The 23,719-nt window shown below is 30.8% G+C and overlaps 3 protein-coding genes across 3 annotated transcripts; all 3 read right to left on the minus strand.

The window, feature by feature from the left end:
* Positions 1–1,309: 1,309 nt before the first annotated feature.
* LOC134723614 (uncharacterized) lies at positions 1,310–6,869 on the minus strand. Its single transcript, XM_063587177.1, has 4 exons — positions 6,453–6,869; positions 5,422–5,525; positions 3,191–3,245; positions 1,310–2,516 (listed from the first exon to the last, which is right to left on the minus strand). The coding sequence occupies exons 1-4, from the start codon at positions 6,664–6,666 to the stop codon at positions 2,293–2,295; spliced, it is 597 nt and encodes a 198-aa protein (XP_063443247.1). The 5' UTR covers positions 6,667–6,869; the 3' UTR covers positions 1,310–2,292.
* A 445-nt stretch (positions 6,870–7,314) lies between these two features.
* Positions 7,315–16,220, minus strand: LOC134723616 (uncharacterized). The gene is made up of 8 exons (XM_063587178.1): positions 15,953–16,220; positions 15,288–15,563; positions 14,055–14,342; positions 10,893–11,213; positions 10,034–10,129; positions 8,895–8,928; positions 7,950–8,026; positions 7,315–7,425 (listed from the first exon to the last, which is right to left on the minus strand). The coding sequence occupies exons 1-8, from the start codon at positions 16,188–16,190 to the stop codon at positions 7,340–7,342; spliced, it is 1,416 nt and encodes a 471-aa protein (XP_063443248.1). The 5' UTR covers positions 16,191–16,220; the 3' UTR covers positions 7,315–7,339.
* Positions 16,221–16,573: 353 nt separating this feature from the next.
* On the minus strand, positions 16,574–20,385 carry LOC134722876 (uncharacterized). The gene is made up of 5 exons (XM_063586508.1): positions 20,346–20,385; positions 19,339–19,671; positions 18,081–18,362; positions 17,378–17,650; positions 16,574–16,875 (listed from the first exon to the last, which is right to left on the minus strand). Exons 1-5 carry the CDS (start codon positions 20,383–20,385, stop codon positions 16,574–16,576), a joined length of 1,230 nt encoding a protein of 409 aa, XP_063442578.1.
* Positions 20,386–23,719: the final 3,334 nt, after the last annotated feature.

Raw genomic sequence — 23,719 nt, forward strand, 5'->3', positions numbered from 1 at the left:
TGAAAATCGAACGGGACCTCTATTTTGTCATTTGTATCAACATATTAAAATTATAAAACCAATGATTTAAAGATGACAGCCATTGACAACATTTTATCAAAATTTCCCACAAAAAAAGGGGGTGTGGGCCCATCCCACCCCTGGATCGGCCTATGGATTTTCTTTTTGCAGAGTTAAGAGTACCAGAGTTCTTTATTTTATAAGTGGAATGTGTGGCCAAATGAGACAAAAATCCAACATCATAAAAGACAACTGACCGACGTAAATGGTAGTGCTGAACTTAAAGTGCGATGTGAACCTTTACTCTTGGGGAAAGCCCCACTTTGACTTTGCGATGAACAACACCATATTCTTTAGTTATGTCAAGTTGGGGTTTTGTCAAATTCGTGTTCTGATCTTCTGTAATAAATTAACATATTGCTGTATATCTTTTTTTCCATTATCTACATGTCAACAGTTCAATAATAGCTGACTGGATGTATAAACAAAAACATATAAAACAAAACACGACTAACCCCGGCGCATTTTTGCGCCTGTCCCAAGTCAGGAGCCTCTGGCCTTTGTTAGTATGGCATGTTTTCTTATTTTAGCTCATTTTTATGTTTTGAAGTTTAATATATGTGACGTCAATTTTCTCTGAACTAGTTTACAATTATATTTAGGAACCAGCTGAGGACCACCTCTGGGTGCGTGATTTTCTCGCTGCGTTGACTTTGTTAGGGTTGTTGTCTGTTTGACATATTCCCAATTTCCATTCTGAATTTTATTTTAACCGAATCTTTGGTTGGGTTTGTTGTCCCTTTGGAACATTTCTAATTTCCATTCTCAATTCTTTTCTTGTTTATTATATATATAGCAGTAGATGATGGTTATGATGAATGGCTGCATAACGTCCAGCGGGAAGTTGATATACATCCTGACACGAAAAGGACATGTTATCGTAATATGAATTACTGCTAACCAGATATTTAACGCGCTTGTTCACAGGGTAATAGTCCACAGGAAGGCATGTCACTTTACCAGAACACATTCGGACTCGGCCAAGTCAACCAGAGTTTGCTCTTACTCCTATATAGATGCCGCGTGCTTAGCGGACCAGCATCACATACCAACTATAAAATCGTGGGCTGGATCTGGCCGAGGTTCGAACCATCGACATCCGGCATTGCATGGAGGCGAAACACTACAACACTACTGAGGTGGTATATATACATTACAGACCTAGCAGCTAGTATGAGATAAATTAAAACATACTCAGTACTAAAGAAACGTATATTTTGTCACAATCATTAAAATGGTATGCAAAAATACAAATCAACATGGAATGAACATAGATATATGATGCAAAACAATGTTTGATTAAAGAGAAACAAAGTGTACTATTAACAAATTTTGGTACAACACTGGGTGAAACAATACCATTAAGTTCAGTAATTGATTGAAGTCCAACCTTGCAGTATACCAGTAACACTATTGGTTTCTCATTTACAGATTATGATCTTACGAGAATCGGGCACCAAACAAAAATGATCGAGGGTAAATCTGAATTTCTTTTGATAAACATTTTGCCTATTAAGAAGGTTAGAATATTATGTATAAAATGATAGACACAAACGTTTCAGGTATTTTAATAGTTATGTTCCTTAGAATACGCATATCACGTAAAATCGTTGATAAATCAACTTAAACAACACGCTTGTCCAATATAAAAAAAGAGGAACAAAATGCATGCTGAAAAAACATCAGAAAACACTGCTCTGTCATGATAAGATAATAACATTTCAATGGTATTTGCAAACGTACTTGTGATTTGAAAAATAAAACTTCATAACTATGATATGTTACTATTTTACCCCGAAATGATGAACGTTCAGAAATTAAAGAAAATAGTTTCTTTGTTATTTTTCTCGTCTCATAACGGAAAATGATTGATGGTCCATGATATTTAGAAATATTAAAAACAAAATGATAAATCATTTTAGTAACGAATCACTTATACTGGGTTGGAATTTTTCGTGCCAGTGGGAAATAACTTAATCTTTTTCAACGAATTGTTTTTTTATCAGTTTGAAAGTAAAGATAGATTTAGATAGAATGTTTTTCAAAATCCCAATTCCATAATGCATTATTGATTGAAACAATCCATTCATAGAACAATGTTTAAAAAATCACTTCGTTTTTTTGGTATCATAAATGATAACAGATAATTTTTAATGATACACCAAAAGAAAGGCATAAAAAATATAAGAAGTTAATTGCTTTGTACAGAATGTATACAGCTTTCATCAAACTTCACAAAATGAAGCACGTGTCATTTGATTTTGCTGCCAAAAGATTCAATCCCCATTCAGTAGGCGCTTCTTGAAGGTCACTCACGCAGCTGCTTGTTGCGTTTGGTGAGGCAACAGTATTGTCAGCTCCAGGCAGGATATTGTTAGAACCAGATCCACCTATCCATTGGTAAAATCCTCTGTCGTTGTTAAATACAGTACCAACAAGAATATCATCATTGATATCTAAAACCAGACAAATATTATACATATATCACAATCTGATTAAAATACAGTTAGCCAGTGTCTACGCTTTGATAACACTCAATCCTACTTTCAGTTCTGACGGCTATTAAATCAACCAATGAAAGTTCTGCTTACAAATTTCTACAGGTGTGCAACATTACGACAAAACCAAAGGATCCCAAAATGTCGTTAAAATACAAGGTAGAACGGAGCGTTGTCCGCGGATATTTGTAAGTATGGACGCAGGATATGTATTTAAATTAAATTGTATAATTCACATTCTTCGCGATTTACAAACGAAAATATAGATTTTCTAAATTGGATTTCTATGTAGTTTCACTAGGAATATTAAAGGGGTTTCCAGTCTTATTTTTTGTGATCGAAGTTTTATTAGATTTTTTTCCCCTCTGTTTCGATAAAAAGGCTGGGCTCTTAATCTCTGATACCCACCTCGGATTAATAGGTTTCAAACACTGTTTCAGTCACTATGCAAGTATTGTTAATTTTCACGAATAATATAAGTATACATAAATATAATTCATATATTGAATACATATAATAATGTCAGATATTTAACGTGCGTTTTACTGTGTCATTTGGTAAATCGAGATTCGTTCACATCTAAATTACATATTTTGACAATGGTTCTCAATTCCCGTCCAGTATCAGTTTACCTTGAATCGTTCCGATTTTCTGAAAATACTCATCAACTTCGCTGGTACCGGCTTCCTGAAATTATAAAGTATAATCATGGCTAATTATAGAACGAGGCAGAGACAATGTTCACAAGACGTAAATCATAAATCTTCGTTAGCATCGGAACCAAAACCTCTGAAAATTAAAGCGTAATCTAACACACCAGTAGCGCAGATACAATACTATTAAACTAAATAAGTTATTGAAATCAAGTGGGAGTATTGAGATACAGTGTAGTTCTGAAAATTACTCTTTGAGTGTAGAAATCTCCTCTAAAGTTGTTTAGAGACATAACACAATATAAGATTCACCGATGAAATGCATAAATGCCGACAATTTGTTAAAAGTCTAACCCCACCTATAATATACTTCTCCGCTTATACTAAATCAACATTTCACTTACTAGTAAGTCACATGCTATACCAGTCACAAGATTCAAGAAATTGAAATACGCTATCTTCTGATTTTCATTTAAACGAAATAACAAACACTGATTAAATGTGGTTGCAAAATTTAAAGATTTTAAAGATTTAAATGTCTGAGAAAATGTAAAAAAGAGGGTCCATTTCTAACATTTTAAGGCTTTTCCGGAATTTGAAAATTGTTTGTAGATCTTTGTAGGCGTTTACATTATTAATTCAACATGTCAAAGTAGGAACTTAATACAGCTTTTTTCATAGATCTAAAAGCCAAGAAGAAAATGTATTATTAAGTTTTCGAAGAACTTAGCAACACACATAAACATTTAGTTTTCAAATTTCAAATACTATATCATAAATCAATATTGCTCTTAATAATTGATGAAATAAAACAAAAGCTTTGATGTCATCAATACTATAATTTTTTTTTGATATTGACAAATATATTTGAGTTAACCATCATTGTTGATAAGCACATAAAACATGTGTCAATTTCACATTTTTTTTTAAATCAGATGTAGGCTAAGTTTTATGGAATGTTTGAATGATAACTCAATTATTTTACCAATTTTTCGAAAAGTCAAATTCGAATAACAAATATGACTGTCATGAACAAACGACAACCACGGAGCCACATATACTTAATTTGAAACAGGCACATACAGAACATGTCGTGGTTGAACATGTTTATATTACCATACTGATAATGGAAATCGGGAATGTGTAAAAGGGAAAACAACTCGACCAAAGAGTCGACCAATATATTGCCCTATGATTATTTAATTCTTGTTAAGAAAGTTCGCTATTCAGTTTCAAAATAAAAGCTTTTCATAACACTAGTATATATTGATAGGGGACTAATAAAGAAACCAAAAGAGAGAAAATTAGCCATTTAAATTTTGGCGGGAAATGTCCCCCTTGCTTTTTCTTAGCTTTATCATTGACAAGTTTAAGTTCTCAAAAACTATTAATAAATAACAAAGATTTTATAAGAATTTTAGATGGCTTGTAATTAAACATGTAAAAGATCTATAAAAAAGGGGGATCAATGTGTATTTTTTAAAGGCATTCAATTCGATAAAACCAGAGCATTCCGAAAATCTGACAAAAAAAATCCAAAACTTGACAAGCGAACATCCGATCTGCCTAAGCCTGAACGTAAACATCTACACATCAATTTGTATAAAAGATCAACCACACTGTATCAGCTTATAGTGGTTCTGTTAATATTTTTTTTAACAGAAAACTAATTCATATATTTTTAGATTTCCCAGTGAAATTTTCAAGGCCTGTTATTTTTTGGCGAAAAGTAGGTCACTAGAACTAAAATTGATCTGTACGTTATCCATCATTATACACTAATGTTAAAGGCAAAATAAAAAAAAATGTCCTGACAACTGTTTAATTTCAAAAGCGAGCGGACACAGAAAAGAGACATTAAATGCTCTGGCCACTAACACTTATACAAGCAGGAAAGGGGTACGCAGGTAAACTGTTATGTGACAAACAACTTTAGGGGTTAGCTGAAGGACGCCTCCGGGTGCTGGAATTTCTCGCCACATTGAAGACCTGTTGGTGACCTTCTGCTGTTATTTTTCTGTGGTCGATTTGTTGTCTCTTTGACACATTACCCATTTCCATTCTTCTCTAATATCTGGATAAGTTGTGAATCGTAAATTTTTTTGCCACCTTTGGTAGGTATGTCAGATGCATACTAAGAAAATAAGATTATCTGAGAGTAAGTTTTCAGGTAATATTAAAATGACTAGGATTACAAATAACGAACTTACTGGCTCCACAACTGTCCAGTTCACATCGAAATAGCTTTGGAAGAAACAAGTCTTCTCTCCAGCTAATATAATCCATCCTTCAAAACATGTGTCCTGCAGTTCATCTGAAATAAATCTTGGTCTACAAACTGTTGTTTTATCGTTTCAAAATGACAAATATTAGAATATGAAAGTAGGAGATACCCAAGCTTTTATATCAATATCTTGTTATTCGTTTGCTTTTATTTCGATATTCTAAGTTAACATGTAACACGTATTCTTTAAAACCCATGTTACGAGTTTTCTCTAAGTATTGGAGTTCGTACGTATGTGTTAAATTGCATTACACACCGTAATAGGATGAATCTTTCGTTCCATATGAGGCCTCTCTTGTCAACACACAATGTATCACTCCGTTTTTTCGTTATTTGTGTCTACATACCAGATGCATAACACTTCATAATTTTTTATAAATTTTCTTTCTATGGTCTGTAAAGAGTTGGATATCTGACATATACTCAACAAATTATGTGATCTGTTGTTCTGAGTGTTAGTTGTGTCGTTTCCTATATTATTTATGCAATAACCATAATTTCTACAGATATTTGCAAGTGATCTTCAACATGTTCAAATTTATCGACAATCCTTGTTTGCATTTCGAGTTGTTATATTCTTGAGCACAATCATAAGGATATTAATCTCAAATAACCAAGCTAATAATTAAGTCTTTAAAAAATAGTAGTTTTTATAAAGCGGAGCTGCAGAAGTTTCACACAGAAAGACTTGATCTGTGCAGGCCTGTCATGTGATTTTAGTTATAATTTTATAAAAAGTAAAAATAAAGTTTTATCACAGCGTACATTGAATTATATTTGAAAATCACAATAGTACTAATACGTCTTACTTAATATATACGATACACATTTATTTTTTTAAGGTTTAATCTAAATATATAATTTACACATCTTGACCATTTTAGTTTCTTTCGATTATTTTTGTGGAAGGTATTTCCCTTCGAAGTATAAACGCATTAAAAAATCTATAGAACTTACTACTACTTCCAACAGAGCTTGTTGTGCAATTTTCTGTGCATTTATTCTGAATTATAAAATGAATAATCATCATTAACAATATTCCCACTATATATCCGACCAGCATTGCAGCAAGGACATCTCTTTGTCGTATGCTCTTCTTCTTGGGATCTTCTGTTTTGCTTGGATCTTCCAAAGATCGAGACGTCTCACCAACTTTGTTAGTCCCCATCATTCTCCTTTAAAACTTTCAAGAAATGTTCTAAAATACGTCTTTTCAAATAATAAATTATTCAAAGAAATCAATAATAAATAGTAGGATTATATTACACAGTCGATTTCTTTCCAGGAATTAGAATCCCGTCTTTATAAAGGTATATTTAAAAATATGTAGAGTATAATAAAATTTCAAAACATATGAAATTCTGTAAAATATCTTATTATTTAAACAAAAAAATGAACACAAATGCAAAAACATCTTTAGTTTTCCATACTGGGAATGAACAAAACGATTATATAACATATCTTTTACAGTAAAGACGCTTCCGTAAACAAATGATAAAGCTAATACAAATTATCAAATATTGTAAAAACTTCATAATCGATTCTATCGACTTTGAAGCTGCTTAGTGTGATAGATTTGAATGAATAGATAAACAAGTCTTTAGGGTTCAAATTTTGTGTATATAAATTTGTGTGTTCAAAAATTGAACAATAAACAATGTATATTCATAGTATATATTAAACATAGGATTTAATTCCTAAAAATTAACAGCAATGTAAAAATCTAAGAATCTAGAATGAATGTTAATGATACAATGATTATAAGTATATAATTTTGATAACTAGCTTCATTTGTTTTCACAATTATGTACAACAACGATATAAGTCACTTTTGTGCAGGATAATCAGTTTCTGTCATAAGGAATCTGCTCATATTTACTGTCGGTCAGTGAATCTCTATTATGTCCTGTGTTTCCTTCATCTGCTTGCCCTGAAACAACACCATCAAAATCAGAATGTAAAACAAAGGAAATAGAAAATGTGTCTAAAAGACAACAACCCAACCAAAGAAGAAAGCATATATATATATATAATTACACACATTATAAAAGTAAAAACTAACTCGAACAAAACATTCAAATTGACGTTTTCTTAAGACATCTTTACAATTTTGAAAGACCTACATTATAACAGGACTACTTTAGATACAACTCATCGCTGTATGTCCACCATTACAGGATATCACATCCGTACCCGTATAATTTGAATGTCGCATCAGAACACGTTTACTGCAATGTCTGATGCAATGCAAATGTGATTGTTGTATGACGTCAATAGTTCAAGCATTTAAAAATCCTGGGTCAAGTGTTGCAGAATACAAAATAACATTAAGATTTACTGCCCGTTTGCATTTCAATTTGTTAAGTCATTATTTCATATCTTTTACCTCTATGTATTTCTGAACTGTAAATAAAACAGATATTCTATTCTACATGCAAATAAGATAGTTCATACTTATATTCGCAATGACCATTCCAACTTCTTCATAAAACTGGGTATCAATTCGTCGTCTGGATACGGTACTATACAGACTAAAATAATAGATCAAAACATGTTAACATAAACATATTTTCAAAGACATTGAAATCTTACAGGATCAAATTCAAACAATGAGGGGATGATGATTTCAATGTAGAAGCCGTACTTAACTGGAAAATACGGACACTTAAATAACGTTCTAAAGCATTTGAACTAACATATGTTTTTTGTTATTGTGCATACAAGTAACACTAGTTGCTAAATACTAGTTGTTATTTTGTGGATGGCTATAGTTTTATACTATTTTGCTCTTTGTCATGGTTTTTCGTTTGATTTGTGTGTTTTGATTGTCCCATTATTGTCTTCTTCCCCTTTTAAATTGTTTTGATTTATAAGAAATTTTCAGATCTCGCGTTCAAAAACTGTGAGCATTGTTTGATACAATATTAGTTATATTTTTTTTCGGTTTTCTATCATAACCACATTAAGAGATATTTGATTTTTCTATAATGACTTTAATTAGACTAAAAGGGAGCTGATAGAAATCATGTTCCTGTGATTGATTCAAATAGAAATATTCTAAAGTGGTTGTTTTAATATCATTTACGGTATCAGTTTTATTGCATACATTTTATAAAAGATGTGTGTTCTGAGAATTAAAATCTCTTCAGTGACGATCGCGGCCAAAAATTTGAAAATTCAATTGAAGATATACCTTCATTTAGAAGATTTGGTTATAATGCCAAATATTTGATAGTTTCTGTTAAATTTCATAATATTGTTTTGACACAGTATGATCATTACTTGATGTCTTGTTATGTCATTGAGATGGTACTGCTGACATGTACACATATCTTCTTTAACTCATATTGCTTCCAAATACATATTTGTTTTATAAAATTATCTATAACATATAGTTACCTCTTTTTTATTTGCCAAAATTTGTCCTTTTTACCTATATATGAAATAAAATATTTTTTAAACACTTATGTACAATTCAGAGAAGTCACACATTAATATTTTGCTATGCACTACAATTTGATTACTGTTCGTAGATAAGGTAATTACATTATGAAATTAAAATAGCAATTCGATCTCTGCAAAGAGAAATAATGATAACGAATTTTCTATTTATAAAATGTATTACTAGTAACTATATTATTCAATGATCGTTTTTCAGTCTAATCAGAAACGACCCTTTCTTGATATTCTTAGAATTCCATTTGCGATTATTATGATGTTTGTAGAACAAAATTCATTTGAATAATTTTCAAAATCTTTAAAAAAAAAATTCTCATAATATTTGATATAATGATACAATGTTTTAGTTTCTATCTATGCTAAGGTTCTCTTTTTATATCCATAACATGTAATGTTGTATTGTATATTATTTAGAATTGAGACTTTAACTATAATCAATACATTCTCGTTTCTATTTTATAAGAGTATGCATATTCTCAACATTTAGTTTTATGAAATCAATCGATAATACGACTAAGTTCTTAGTAGTTATATTCATAAAAAATAGTAGTTTAAAATAGAAATTTAAAAAGTTAAAAAAAAGCAGATAAAAACATATTACATTTGGTCTCAAATGTAAAAAATATTAACACTGAAACATTATCCATGCTCTCAAAGCTTCGATATTATTCCTAACTGACCACTGAAACGATTTTCCTCATCAAACTTGCAATATGTAAAAATGTCAATCTTTTGCTATTGTAAACTTTTTAAAAAGATTTAGAATTAAGACAGCAATTGTACCATGTAAGTAAAAGGTCTAAACAATGTAAAATACCAATAGCATGTGACAATCTGCAAATTATTTCGAGATATTCAGCATACAAAATGAATTGTGATCTTGTTTGTATATGAATGCCTATACAAAGTCTGGAAAATGACAGTTGTTGTCAATTCGTTTGGTGTGTTTTTATCATTTGATTTTGCAATTTGACACGGGACTTTCTGTTTTGGATGTTCTTCGGAGTTCAGTGTTTGTTATTTTTTTTATGGTACTAAATTATAAGCCTTGTATATTTCATAAATATGTTTTTACATACCCCTGGTTGCTTTGCATATTGTAATGATCAGTCCTGCTATGAAAATTCCTGTTGCTATTATCAGTGAAATTATTAACACTTTGCGGACTGTGTTATCTGATAAAAAGATAAACTATGTTGATATTATCGAAAGATAACCAAATTTGCATTCATCGCATATCAAAAGAAAAAAATCAAAAATACTTTTAAAAGAAATCGAAAGAGATGTTCTGAAGTATACATTTATTAGTTTATTTATATTCGAACTCTTTAAAACTTATTAGAACGATTATACTTGATATGTTGAACACATTGAAATATCACTAAAAATGTGGACCGAACAAGAATTACACCCCAAAAAGATTAAAGATACCAGTAATGTAAAACAAATCATGAGGAGTGTATGTTTACGACATAAAGATTGCACAAACTACTTATCAACAATCAATGTAACAAATGCTACTTTATAGTTAGTTACTATATGTTTACTATATTTTTTAACATACAAGACTAAAAAAGGCCAAAGGTTAAAACTAAACTATTACCTTTGGCCTTTTTTAGTCTTGTATGTTTATTTTTTTTAAATTTTGGTTCATTAATATGTTATGTAGTTTAGTATGACGTACATTTCACTGACTTAGCACACATGTTTACGTGTGGGTCATCTGCATTGAATACCCAATTGTGGTTATCTGCTGTTATCTTGTTTGGTCGGGTTGTTGTCTCTTTGACATATTCCCCATTTTCATTCTTAATTTTATGATGCACAGATGAAAATAAGCCGATGTTTTTGTATGTTTTACTTAAAGAGTCACATGACAAACAGATAAACACTAACTCTCGTAAAACAAACTTTCGAAATCACCTCCCATATACTCACCATTCTCTTCAAAAGTATGGGATGTTGAGAAAAGTGCAGTTTTCACAGTCAGGCGGTATACAGACGTATCCACATCACAACCTGGTTTCAGATGAAGTGTTGCAACCTTTGCTCTCACAGGAACTGCAATGTCATGCATATTTACATGACTAGTAGCTGCACCGATATTTTGTCTCTGACGTTCTGATGAATGCAACAATCTTCCATTTTTATACCAAATAATTCTTGCTTTTTCATCCAAAGAATAAAATTGGACACTCAGTACACATTCTGCCTCTGAATGATCTTTTATAATAGAGCTGTTTACAATAACGGGTGGCCCTGAAACAAATAAGTTGGTTAATGCATTTAAGTTGCCAGGGTGCATAATTTCCTCAACTATTGACATCTGACACAAAACAGTAATCTTTTCAAGTTTAAGGTTCTTGTGATCTTTATAAATTAAAGACCGAAATAAGAAAAATGAAAAGAAAAAAAGACGAAAAGGTCCACTCTGGAATGTACTGTTCTTAAAAAGTTATTTCTCTTTAGAAAAAAATCAGTCATTTGTTTTAAACATATACTTTCTTGGTAATATATAATTTTAATGTTCAAATAATATATGTGCATACTTATGTATACTATGGAATCGTTTATTTTCGCCAGTACATATTTATTTGTGTAATGAAAATTCTTGAATATTTGATTTCAAGTATATATTTAAAAAACCTTGACTTTTACCCTAAATAATGTGTGTACTGCGTTTAACATTCAAATTTGTGGTTTTCGTAGACTTAAAAGTTATGAAAGGTACCAGTATTATAATTTAATACGCCAGACGCGCGTTTCGTCTACATAAGACTCATCCGTGACGCTCAGATCAAAATAGTTATAAAGCCGAACAACTACAAAGTTGAAGAGCACTTAGAGTTTTAGATACTGGTATTACCGTCTGATGTGCAATTTAACCGAATTTTTCAAATTCCCGATCGTGACTTGTTCACTGAATATGAGTCCGAATGACATTTGAAGCATGTACAACAGGAGATCTACACAGTTTTGCTCTTTTTGGAGTTCATGTGATTCCCTCATTTTTTGTTTGTTGCCTTAATTTGCCCCTTGGTAATCGATTTACCAGATTTGAACATCGGTAAACTACAAAATCCACGAATATTTGTATTTTTAGAATAATAATGAATCCACAGCATTTGCTTAATCAGAAACTCAGAAATCAGAATTTATTATGCATTTATAATAACGAATTTTAAAGAAAGGACAAAGATGCATAAATATTAATTGGGATTTTAAGAAAATCTTCATACAAGGTTACACACTGGATATCAAAGATCTGTAACACATTTTAAGTGAAAATTGATTTAAATCATATAATGATTATAACAATGATAAATATATGTATAATTTCAAATCAATTCAAAGATTGGCTGGATTTTAAAAAAAAACCAACATTATAGTAAATGCTGTTATCAATAGTTGCAAATAATATGTTTACTTCAATTTTTGATAACAAAGTTTAAACGTGCAGCAAGTAGCGCAACTGTAAATGTAAAATATTTAATAGTCTCTACCTTATTTTTTTTACAACAGGGGGCGTTAAATAGATTTGTAACTGCAATGACAACTTCCCAATAGTGATTAGTTTAAAAAAAACCCAACTTGGATAGAACTTATATTTGAGGGTCACTGACATATATTTTTACAATACTGTAAAGAAGAATGCAAATTATCTGAACGATTTTTCAGCTAAATTGAGAAATTCACATGTTTTACATTATCTAGCAACTTTACCTGACCATATCGGGAAATAGGTATTTAGTCGGATCTTAACACGTACTTGTGATTTAGTTAAAACCGGTTTGATATAAATATACGAAGAAATGTCGAAATGTTCAGGACTTAACTAAATCCGTATTTGGGTAGGATGGTGCAAGCATATGATTTTTATTGTGTCTTACACTTTGAGAAGCGAATAATCTTTAACTACTTTATTCAAATATTGTGTAAAAACGTAAATTTTGAGCTTTGAAAGTCAAGTGGCTCGAGCATTTTTCTGAGGAAGTTTTAAAAAATTGCAAATAAATATTTTTACAGTAGGTTAGCTTTCATTAGTCTTCACCATCTATAGATTAACAACTTTTGGTTATATTTTATAATTTAGAATCATCATTGAAGGTGGAGGACGTTTGCGCAGTTAATTATTTATATTTATGTGCCATTTGTTTGCAAGAGTGACATTCCGTTGTATTATGTGTCAATTCGAAAAAGTTATGCGAGTATTTTCTCCCCTAAACAGGTGCATTATTTGATAATTAAGTTTACGTTTCTGATATCATTTTGAATAATTACAAAATGTATCAGTTCAATATATTTCAGTTTTTGTTATTGGTGTATCAAAAACATTGATGTACGATATATAATTTCATAAATTTGAAACGTTTAAAATGATTACATACCAATATAAAGAACAGTTTATCATTTTTGAAAAAGACTATGAACGAAAAAAATCGAATTAATTATCTGCTCTTGATGATAGATTGATTGGCAAATGAACATGCGTTATCTAATGGTAATCACAGAGTGGGACCGGCGAGCAATTTTTAATTGTAGCTTATGTAACGTTAAAACAATTTTTCACTATAAACGAATGTTACTTTATACAAATATAAGGTCTTAGTTAGCTAAATCTACAAATTTATTAGATATTATGATTTTTTATTGCAATAGATTAATATTCTTCATTATCATTGACTATGTCTTTTCGAAAAAGGATAGTCTTTGATACTAGTAGATAGTTTTTTCAACTAGGCCAAATACGGGAGAAAACTATACTAATTATTTTATTTTAACTATAAAACGAATTCTGTGACTTTCCTTCATTTGTTTTCTTTTTATTTTCTTAAAATATATTATAACAGTCAATATTTTATATTCTATTTTTAAGTTAATAGCCTTATTCTTTTTATCAACCCAAAACTGATTTTCCTTGTATAATCGTTACAAATTCTGACTGTATGGCACAACCTTTTGATAAAAAAGCGCTATGACCAATATGTTCTTGACAAATTCTTAATATTATCACGTCGATATTAACTTCATGTTTTATTTACTTGAGACCCCCTTTCCCCTCCCTATCTACCAATTTGTATATTAGAAATCTTCGATAACCTGGCACACTAAGAAAGACGGTTGAATTAAAAACGGTTGTGTTCTTCCTTGAATCAGTAACGATGCACGAGTAATTTCCTATATCTTCATATGTACAGAATGGTATATGAATAGAAGTCTGTTTCCCTGTTGAAACTCCATCTAATTGAGATATTTCTACATCATTATAATGGTGAAACCACTTTCCAAAGTAAAAAACGTCTGGTAAGTTATGGTCTTCACAGGTGAGTTTTATCTCTGAATTACTTTCACACACGTTATTACTATGTGATACATTATGTCCTTTGTCTGAAAAAGGAAAGAAGGAACAAATAAAATTGTCAGATGAACAATCCAGAGCCTACTTTACAATAGAATATTTACAATTTGGGATATTCCGAATTGTGATAATTAAAATAATGAAAAAAATCAGGAAGCTGATCGGACAAATAATCAATTGATGAAAATCAAAGCATACAACAAATTCTATAGACAAAAAATGAAAAGGATGAAAAAATTTGTCCTGCATTTTTTTTTAGTTGTAATCTCTGCCCTGCCTTTTTATTTAACACTCCATCCGGTCCTGCTTTTTTTTTTTAGTTTATCCTGACTTTTTTTACATAAATTGTCATCCTGCCTTTTTTTGCATGTGTCTCATCCTGCCTTTTTTTGCATGTGTCTCATCCTGCTATTTTTTTTTTACTCAAAACCCCTGTCCTGCCTATTTTTTTTTCAAATTTCATCCTAGCCCCAACCCATAAAAATCAAATGGTAGCTCCCTAAGTTATCAATTTTCAACATATTAGCAGGTATATATAAATAACACCGAACGATCGTTCATGGGGATATATTAGAGGTGTTCTGTTTCTCTATGAGATGAAGACCATATCATAAAAGTACCAGCCATTCAATATTGTTGTTATTTTATTGTTTTTATGCACATTTTCTAGTGCAGCAACTGAACAACAATTTACCTTTATTGTTATGGTTTTACGAAATTAATTGTTAAATGTTATTTTATTAAAATGAAACGAATGAATTTAAATATTAAAGAAGATGTTTTTTTGAATTTGACTTCCGATAAGTTAAACTTCAATAATAAATGTGGAAAACACATTTCTCGATTTCACGATAAGACCTATCAGAAAGCAAAAACCTAAGTCCTATGTAGAAAATTGGATACTTCTTTGTCAAAGTTATAATTGTTACACTCGGGTTATTACCTGTTATACTTGGTAATTAGTAAAAACTTACATGGAACTATGTGAATCTGCAGTATCGACTCTTTATCAGATTCATTAGCACTACATCTACATTTTGTGCCATCATCCTTTATGTCGGCAACAAAACTAGCTTTAATAAAAGCAGCCTCGTTTTCAACATCCTGTCTCATACTTGTTATATTCTCACATGATAAGTCCAGATTGGTCCGTTCGGATTCGGTGATATCGTAGCATGTCATATATACCAGTTTACCATCTATGAACTGTTCATCCATTTTCATCATTGGTGACATTTTGAAAATAACCCCTACAAAAACGATTCTATTAAAAAAAGAGCGTAAAGTATTAATTAAAATAAATATGCTCAATACATTTTGCGAAAATATTAAAAGTCCATTCGATTCTAAACGGGATGGCTATTACATGATTATATCTGCGATAATAATACGGTCAATGTCAAAATTGAACATGGTACTAGTAGTGATCAACATAAGCGTCCATGTCAATATCGTTTTGTAAAATAAAAAATGGTTGAAAAAAAAACTCCGGTATTGCCATCCTTCTTTCATTCCGTTTGTGTCATTGGTGGACTATATACATACAGTAAAATGTGAAAACCAAGAGTTATAAGATAAACATGAACAGTATTTCCCCTTATACATTTATTCATAATTATACACGTTTCATCTAAAATACCTTGCATATCAAAGTAAAATTCTGCTGTAAATACACCATTTGATACAACCATTCCATAAATAGTGCTTGGCAGGCAATCCACAAGATGAATGTTTACTTCCTGTTTAGTGGTTGGTTTGTCTTTCCTGTCAGGAGCGTTACTATATAATATGCTTTGCAGAAATTCAATCTTTGTGTTGCTTTTCAACAATGACTTTATTTCTATTTCTGGGAAACTCTCGAACGTTGAGGTAAGCATGCACAGTGTACTGTTTACTTGTTTACTACGAATTTTCTTCAGAGAGATCGGTCCTGTTAATAAATAAATGTAGATAGAATTGGATTAGATGTACAACAAATAAAAGATGTATAATGCGCTATGGTTTCAATGTGAAAAATCATTATAATGATTTGAATGATTGTCAAATGAGAAATTTGATTTTCATCAGGGAGCAACATATTGTTTCCTTTATATTCCTTAAGTTTCATGTCCTTTGTTTAAAAATTAGTCAGGTCTATTGTAAAGACCGAATTTTACAGTACTTTCTTTATTGTTTAAATAGTATGTATAAAGGTCAAATGTGGACGTACATATTTATATGTTTCAAACTTAATAAAAGTTTTCCGTTTGTAGAAAACATTTTACGTGCCTTTTACTTTTAACTCAGTCGATGCATTTGCTACCATGCTACCATGTTTCCTTTCATCAACGACGGTGCAATAGTATGACCCTATGTCTGCGTAAGAGCTATTGCTGACTGTTAATACGGTTGTAATATTTGAGGTGATTGATCCTATAATTATCGTTTTCTCGTCTTTTCCATTCATAAATTGCCAGTTCCCAAAGGCAAAGGGATGTTGTAAACCAGGTACATGGCATGTCAATGTTGTTGTGTTGCCAAAGATAGTTGTGTAAAAAGGTGATAACTCGAATGCTGGATCATCTTAGAAAAAGACAAGGCATGTTGTGAATCAGATAATCAATGTAAGTCATTCGCAAAATTTCTGCATTAACTATCGCTTCAGATGTTTTGTTCCATTACTGACGGATTGCAACATGCAAACAACTTCAAACGATTTTCGCTTTTTATCAGTTTATCACATGCACAATTGAACATAGCAATTGTCTTAAATATATAAACATAATAAGGTTTTTTGGGGGTTAGGTTTGTGTTTATCGTAGCACACCTAAAATTATTCTGAAGTAAAAAAAAATGTCAATTGCCTTTATTTTTCAAAAGGTCGATGTAGTTTGTTTTAGGAAAATATCTTCAAGTTTTATTCTACATCATAATCCATGTTGATGTTAAAGATAATTTGATCGTGATCGTTTATAGGTTTTAAACTGCTTGAATATCAAAATTGCACAATAAAGACAGTTTATTCAATATCCATACATGTTTATTTTCACATGGAATTATTATAACATGTATTGGTTATACTTACATTGGTTAATAACGAGTTGAATCTTAGAGGTCACATCGATGCTCATATCCTCCGATTGAGCTGTACACGTGCATTTTGTTCCATGTTTGTCTATACCAATAGTAACATTTAAATCAAGACAGGTAACATTGTCAATTTGTTGTGATACGTATTCACCATGGCACTGCAAGGATAGATTAGTTCTAGGGCTGTCTACTTTTCCAATACAACACTTAAATTCAATATTTTCACCATCAACATATGGCCCAGGTGGTGATATGGTAGTGAAGTTGTCTGTATACATAGAAATAGAGCCACTCATAATAATGTTAATTATTGTTTAATCGATTTTATCTAGTTTATTTTTTAATTCAATATACCACGTCATGTTTGAAATAACATTTGAAAATTCATCATCTGACTTTAAGTACAGATGATTGAACTTCATAATCATTTTTTTTTTTATCTGAACTTGAAGCTAATCAAGAAGTGGTTCATCCAAACAATTACTGCTCGTTAATTGTGTTTATTCGATTTCCATTCGTATTTTAACATGAGTACGATCGCCCAACCCTCTTTGTAGAAGCGTCATTGCTTTAACACTCCATGACAGTTTTAAATTGTTTGTTTAAAACTACGAATTAACGTAATGCAAACATTCTATCTAATGAACAATATTTTATTAATGTCGAATACGCGCCAATATTTCATAAATAACGCAAACCTGAGTATATAACGGGATAGAATGTTGTTTCCTGCTCATAGTCATTTTGTGATTGAATAACTACACATGTACAAAGTGAATTCACCATGTGAGAGTCCATTCTCAAATAAAGGGTAGATTTAACAACTCTGTCTAAACCCATTTTCTCTGTTCCATTGTTACCATTGCAAGAAAATATCATTCTTGGAACTGGATTTCCCCCAATCGATTTACATGTAAGGTTAACCTCCTGTGTAAGGAAGAATGGACCTTCTGGTTTAATGGTGGGTTTACTAGGAAAATCTATAAATTGATAAACTATAAAATTGAATAAACACGTATACACACAATCGTTTAAAATTCAGTATGAGGGAATATGGATGCATGATATTGAAGTTATTCTATCAAAATATTGTATATTGGATCAGAAGTTCGAAATAAACCGAAACAGCATAGAAAGTTAAGCAAAAAATTGCAATATGATAATGGACCATAGGACCTTGCCTACTTAAACGTGTGGTCATTCCGATCGATCTGATTCAATTCAACTGTTTTTACAATAGTGTAATTCAGCAGTGACTTTCTAATTAGAAAAAAACAAATTAAATATACGCCGTTTTGATTTTCTTTGTTTTCATATTTGTTTGTTTTTGTAGTGATTAAGATAACAACACACTGTTGCATGCTGTATCCACATTTTTGATATCTTTAACAAATATGTCTGTTCAAATATTGTTGTCAATATAATAGAGTTTTATGCGACTGCCATATAAGTGAGAAGTTTAGCTAGCCATAAAACAAGTTATTATCCACCTTTTGATACATTCGGAAATGCACGTAGCAAGCTAGCAATATAACAGTTGTTTTTAATTCGTTTGATGTGTTTGAGCTTTGACTTTGCCATATTAAAAGAAACTTCGCGTTTTGAATAAATTTTCAGTACGTTTTATTTTGTTCTACATCTTAAATTTATTGCGGCATATTGGGTTTGTCATTTAAATACATAATGCTGGGTCCAGCCAACTTTTCCAGGATATACAATTGCAATATGTTACAGTTCCGTCGGATGTTCGATCCTATATTGAAAAATGTCACGAAGCCAAAATAATGGAAAACCAAATCTTATTAAGGACACTAAAAGCTTATTTACCATTAAGGAAAACAACTAAAGAAAAATAGTTTTTCTAATTTTGTTTTGATAATAGCATTCCTGATAGTAACCAATATTTAAGAAGTTCATATATTGATCCTTTTTTTATGATGTTATACATTTTCTTACCTGATACTCTGATCGTGGTGGTTTTATTGATGACGTTTTCTGTAGACGACCGATATTTACAGATCATTTGTTGCTGACCAGTAACATGAACATTATGCACATTCAGTGTATACAAGCACTGATTCGAATTACATGAAAACACATATCCTGTTATTCTGTGTACAAATGTTTCATTGCATATTCCACTGAATAATTTTTCAGCATTCCCAAAAGATAGCAGAACACTGCCAGTCTCATTGCATGGTCTAACAGAACAGATGAATGCAAGGTTACTTCCAGTATGAACTAAGGTGCCATTTTTTGGTGACAAATTTAGTTCATGCTGTTCCATGCCTAAAATAGTACAATAAGGTCATAATAAAGTAATAGAACAAATAAGTTTTATTTGCTCCAACGATAATTCATTTCTGGTATTATTGACTTATCAATATTATAAGTGGCGTATGTGAGACTTAAACAAGACTAATAATCAACATTTTTGATTTTATACTGAAAACACTTTACTAAAAGGACAATGATAGTATAATTTATTAACATGAGATTTGATAATGCTAATAAAGCTGTATTCCTAATACTGAATTATAGGACATATTCCCAGAGAGATTACCTTTGCTAATTTCACGATATCGATAAATTCCTAAATATTCTTTTAGAATGATAATACTTAGAGGGGGAAAAATTGTAAAGTACATATGGTGGAGAGATTTTGTCTCCAAAAAACGCAAAATTAAAACAAAAACCACTGAAATATCTGTACTAGTTGTTGCGTTGTTAATTTTCCTCACCACAAACTTTGGGATTATGGCTATAATATATGAAGTAAGATTCACAATTAATTATAATCGCTACGCTAATTATATGAACTAAGTGCTATCGCTATTACATATAATATCTTCAAATACTCATTTAAAACACCTAGATTTATCAAATAACAACTGCTGACCCCGTTCACCCTGTCCACACTAAAAAGATATAAATGCACAAAACACAAGTAATTACAAACTTACCAATGATGAAGATAGCTGTTACTAGTATAATTAGCTTCATAATCGTTTTTTTGTGTGAAAAGAAATACTTTGTCGGATCAGTTAAAGTCAGCGGTTTTGGTCTTACATTTACATTTTCATGTGAATGTTAACATCCCGGAAATGATAGCATGTTTCAAATACCAAATGAGGAAACTATGCCAGACTCAATTACATAAGGAAACGGGGTCAAACGGAACTCAACAAGCACCAATATGAATTGCTTTTATTTCCTTAATTTTATTCAATTTTGTATTTCATGTTTTTTATTTTCATTTTTGTTTATACAGATTTATGTTCATTAGGAAGTTGCGATTCTGATTTTGAATAATCGCAACATCTGTTTGCTATTTCTATGGAATTTTTGGACAATTTCAGCTTTTTGTTTTAAATTCTTCTTAGAATACTGAAACGTATTTTTTTTTTATGGAAAAATATTAGTTAAATTGTATATGTAACATTCTATTAGAACATTTCAAATCCCTTTCAAACACGTCATTATTGTATACTGAAACATTTTGATAATATATAATAATATTTGTCATTTGTATTATTTTAGCAAAGTTTTAACAAGTATGTATGTGTATAAAATTGGTGTTGTCAAGTTTGTTATGGGAAACGTGATCCATTGACAACTCTCTTTACTTATTGGGTCCTTATTGGGTCCTTTTTCTTTTATATCAACAAGGGCATCCAAGTATAATTTGCTCTTACCTTACATAACGGTGTCTATTGATTTGAAAATTGCCTTGATGAACCTGTTCAACTAAGCCAAATGTACCAAGACAGAAATATTTCGTCAGTTAATATCTTTGGTTGAAAGTTGTTTGACATTTAGGGAAATTTGTAGTAATGGAGTATATCCTAAAAATAACGTTTTTGACCCGGCGGAAATTGAGACCTAAGCATATTGCATAATAATTCTTATATCATTTGTATATTAGCGAATACGTTTATATGATGGTCGAGAGGACTTCCGGAAATGGCTCTTGACGTTGTTTATTTTTCGAAAGTCGACATTGACAGAACTAATTTTTGTAACCAATGTAAACAAGATAGCGGCGACGATATCAGATATCCGGCTTGACGTTGCAAATATGTAGTTTTAATTCTCGTTTATTGGTTAGTTTAATATTAAACACAAACCATTCGTTTGAATAATAATATTAAGATGTTTTGTAGTTTATTTTCTATCGGATATAAAATTTCAGGGAGTAAATATTTTTCCAACAAATATATTCATGCATCGGTCAATTCAATGATACACATACTACTTTGGTTTGATAGAGGTTGATTTTTACTGTTTATATTTTTTTTTATATGGGGACGAAGTCCCCAATAACAGTAGAAAAATAAAAAAAATTTAAAAAAACAATCGGAATAATTTCCCCGAATTTTTCATTGTTCTAAATGTACTAAAAATCGTTCAAACTTTTTTTTTGTCGCGTTTTTAATTTCCGGATCTGTGTAGAACGTAGAAATCTACTTCCTTCTTCCGGTCTTGTTGTCGTGAGACTTTGATTAGTATAGTTAAATATAGGAACTCAAGGAACACAATACCTATATTTCATTTTTAATCATTCTTTGTCTATGATATGAATAAACGTTACCTGATATATTGCGTTTCTTTGTTTACATTGAGCATGACGTCAGAACTTAAATGACGTCACAAGTAAAATCCCTAACAACAGAACCAAAATCGGAAACGTTCTACGGTTTTTCTGTTTCCTTTTTTTAAACAAATATTTAAGTTTCAGACTTTGTCCCCATTCACAGGTAATGCCTGCCTCATATTATTTTTTTTATCTCCAATTTTATAGCATTATAAGGATTAAACGTCTTTTTAAATGAATCTATTGGTGTACAAACTGGACCAAGTCATTCACAACCATAGCATAAAAGTCCGAAAATTTCTTTGGACTTTTATTTGTTTTGTGAGTGACTTGGTCGAGATAATACACCAATAAATTCTTTTAAAAAAGCGTTTAATTCTATAAAATTTTAAAAAGTTGACCATAAGATGTATTTCTGCGCTTTTATGTTGTTGTGGCGATGTCTCATTTCCATAAACCTAATTCTCCATTTCTCCATGAACTATTTTCCAAGTTTGAAAAAAATGGTCATATCATCTTTGACCTAATTAGGTCATTGTGCCCTGTAGACATTATTCAAGCATTTATCTGTATTGCTATGTCTATTATTTAACACCACACCTGACACAGAAATATATTAGTTTTATCATTTACCACATTTGTAAGATCTGGAATAGAATCCCAGTTACGTACGTTACCCACAAATGTAGTTCTTCAAAAAAATAGATATCAAACTTTTATCTAAACTGGTGTTATGTTATTATTACACAAGTTCTGAAAAATGAATGTAAATCTATTAAAAAAAGTAGGCTTACTAGTTTGAATTTCTGTAAGAAAATTGATTGATTTAAATGGAATCTGGCGTCAGTAAACAGAGTAAATTGCTTCAATTCTAACCTTTATTCTTCCCCGGAAGTAGACACCCGTTTGTCAGGAAAACAAAATTTTGCAACGGAATTCCGGTCATGGGGCACCGAGATTGTACTTCGAAAATTGCAAAACAAATGCAAAAGATGAACCAGAAGTCCAAAGGTGTTTTTCAAAATAATTAATTGAACAGCACCTTATGTATTTATTATTATTTTCAATGCGTTTCAATGAGGCAAATAATTTAGTTCCCGTTCCATCTGTGACCGGAAAACCACCTAAATTAATATCTTCATTCCCTTTTCCTACGTACTGACGTTCAAGTATTTCGACTTAATTTAATTTTGTTTAACACAAATCAAGATAACTGAAAGAGAATAATCGGAATCAAGCAAATAAGTAATAATGAACACAAAGGTAGTATATTGATATCAACTCAAATTTGATACATTTATTTAAGAACTTAACGCTTCTTTTTGCAGTTTTATTTGGAAATAAAAGCATTTGAATAACATCTCAATGGTACCCGGGCAATTTAAATGCAATATTTGCGCATTTTGTACAGTTAACGTAACTTTGGTTATGATCAAAGACAAAAAAAATGAAATATGAAGCGCGAATACTAATTATGTGCAAGGTAAAAGAACGCTTCATAACCATACAAAGTTACTCAAAGAAACAATAATTACCATTTTACAAGAAAGTGTATACTATAAAGTGTATGTATCATGAACTACAAACATTTTGTCTTTATTAGACTATTTATTTAGTATGTTGATTGGATTTTTAAGTCGGTTGTGTTATATGTCTGTAACTAATGACTACTCAATTTTGTATGGTTCATTCTATTTATTATCACATAAACAACGTTAACAAGGAGATGTACGATAACATCCA

Source organism: Mytilus trossulus, chromosome 6, assembly GCF_036588685.1.
Source record: "Mytilus trossulus isolate FHL-02 chromosome 6, PNRI_Mtr1.1.1.hap1, whole genome shotgun sequence".
Taxonomy (NCBI): Eukaryota; Metazoa; Mollusca; class Bivalvia; order Mytilida; family Mytilidae; genus Mytilus; species Mytilus trossulus.

What these genes read in the sequence shown, in the direction of transcription:
- LOC134723614 (XM_063587177.1), bottom strand. Translation starts at nt 6,666, where the DNA reads ATGATGGGGACTAACAAAGTTGGTGAGACGTCTCGATCTTTGGAAGAT. An exon ending in ACTGGACAGTTGTGGAGCCA is followed by an intron (nt 3,246 to 5,421) that starts GTAAGTTCGTTA and finishes TTATAATTTCAG; the next exon opens with GAAGCCGGTACCAGCGAAGT. An exon ending in GAAAATCGGAACGATTCAAG is followed by an intron (nt 2,517 to 3,190) that starts GTAAACTGATAC and finishes GTCTGGTTTTAG; the next exon opens with ATATCAATGATGATATTCTT.
- LOC134723616 (XM_063587178.1), bottom strand. Translation starts at nt 16,190, where the DNA reads ATGCTTACCTCAACGTTCGAGAGTTTCCCAGAAATAGAAATAAAGTCA. An exon ending in AATATGCAAAGCAACCAGGG is followed by an intron (nt 8,929 to 10,033) that starts GTATGTAAAAAC and finishes TTTCATATATAG; the next exon opens with GTAAAAAGGACAAATTTTGG. An exon ending in TTTTGGCAAATAAAAAAGAG is followed by an intron (nt 8,027 to 8,894) that starts GTAACTATATGT and finishes CTATTATTTTAG; the next exon opens with TCTGTATAGTACCGTATCCA.
- LOC134722876 (XM_063586508.1), bottom strand. Translation starts at nt 20,385, where the DNA reads ATGAAGCTAATTATACTAGTAACAGCTATCTTCATCATTG. An exon ending in CTATCCCGTTATATACTCAG is followed by an intron (nt 17,651 to 18,080) that starts GTTTGCGTTATT and finishes CTATGTATACAG; the next exon opens with ACAACTTCACTACCATATCA. An exon ending in TCAACTCGTTATTAACCAAT is followed by an intron (nt 16,876 to 17,377) that starts GTAAGTATAACC and finishes TCTTTTTCTAAG; the next exon opens with ATGATCCAGCATTCGAGTTA.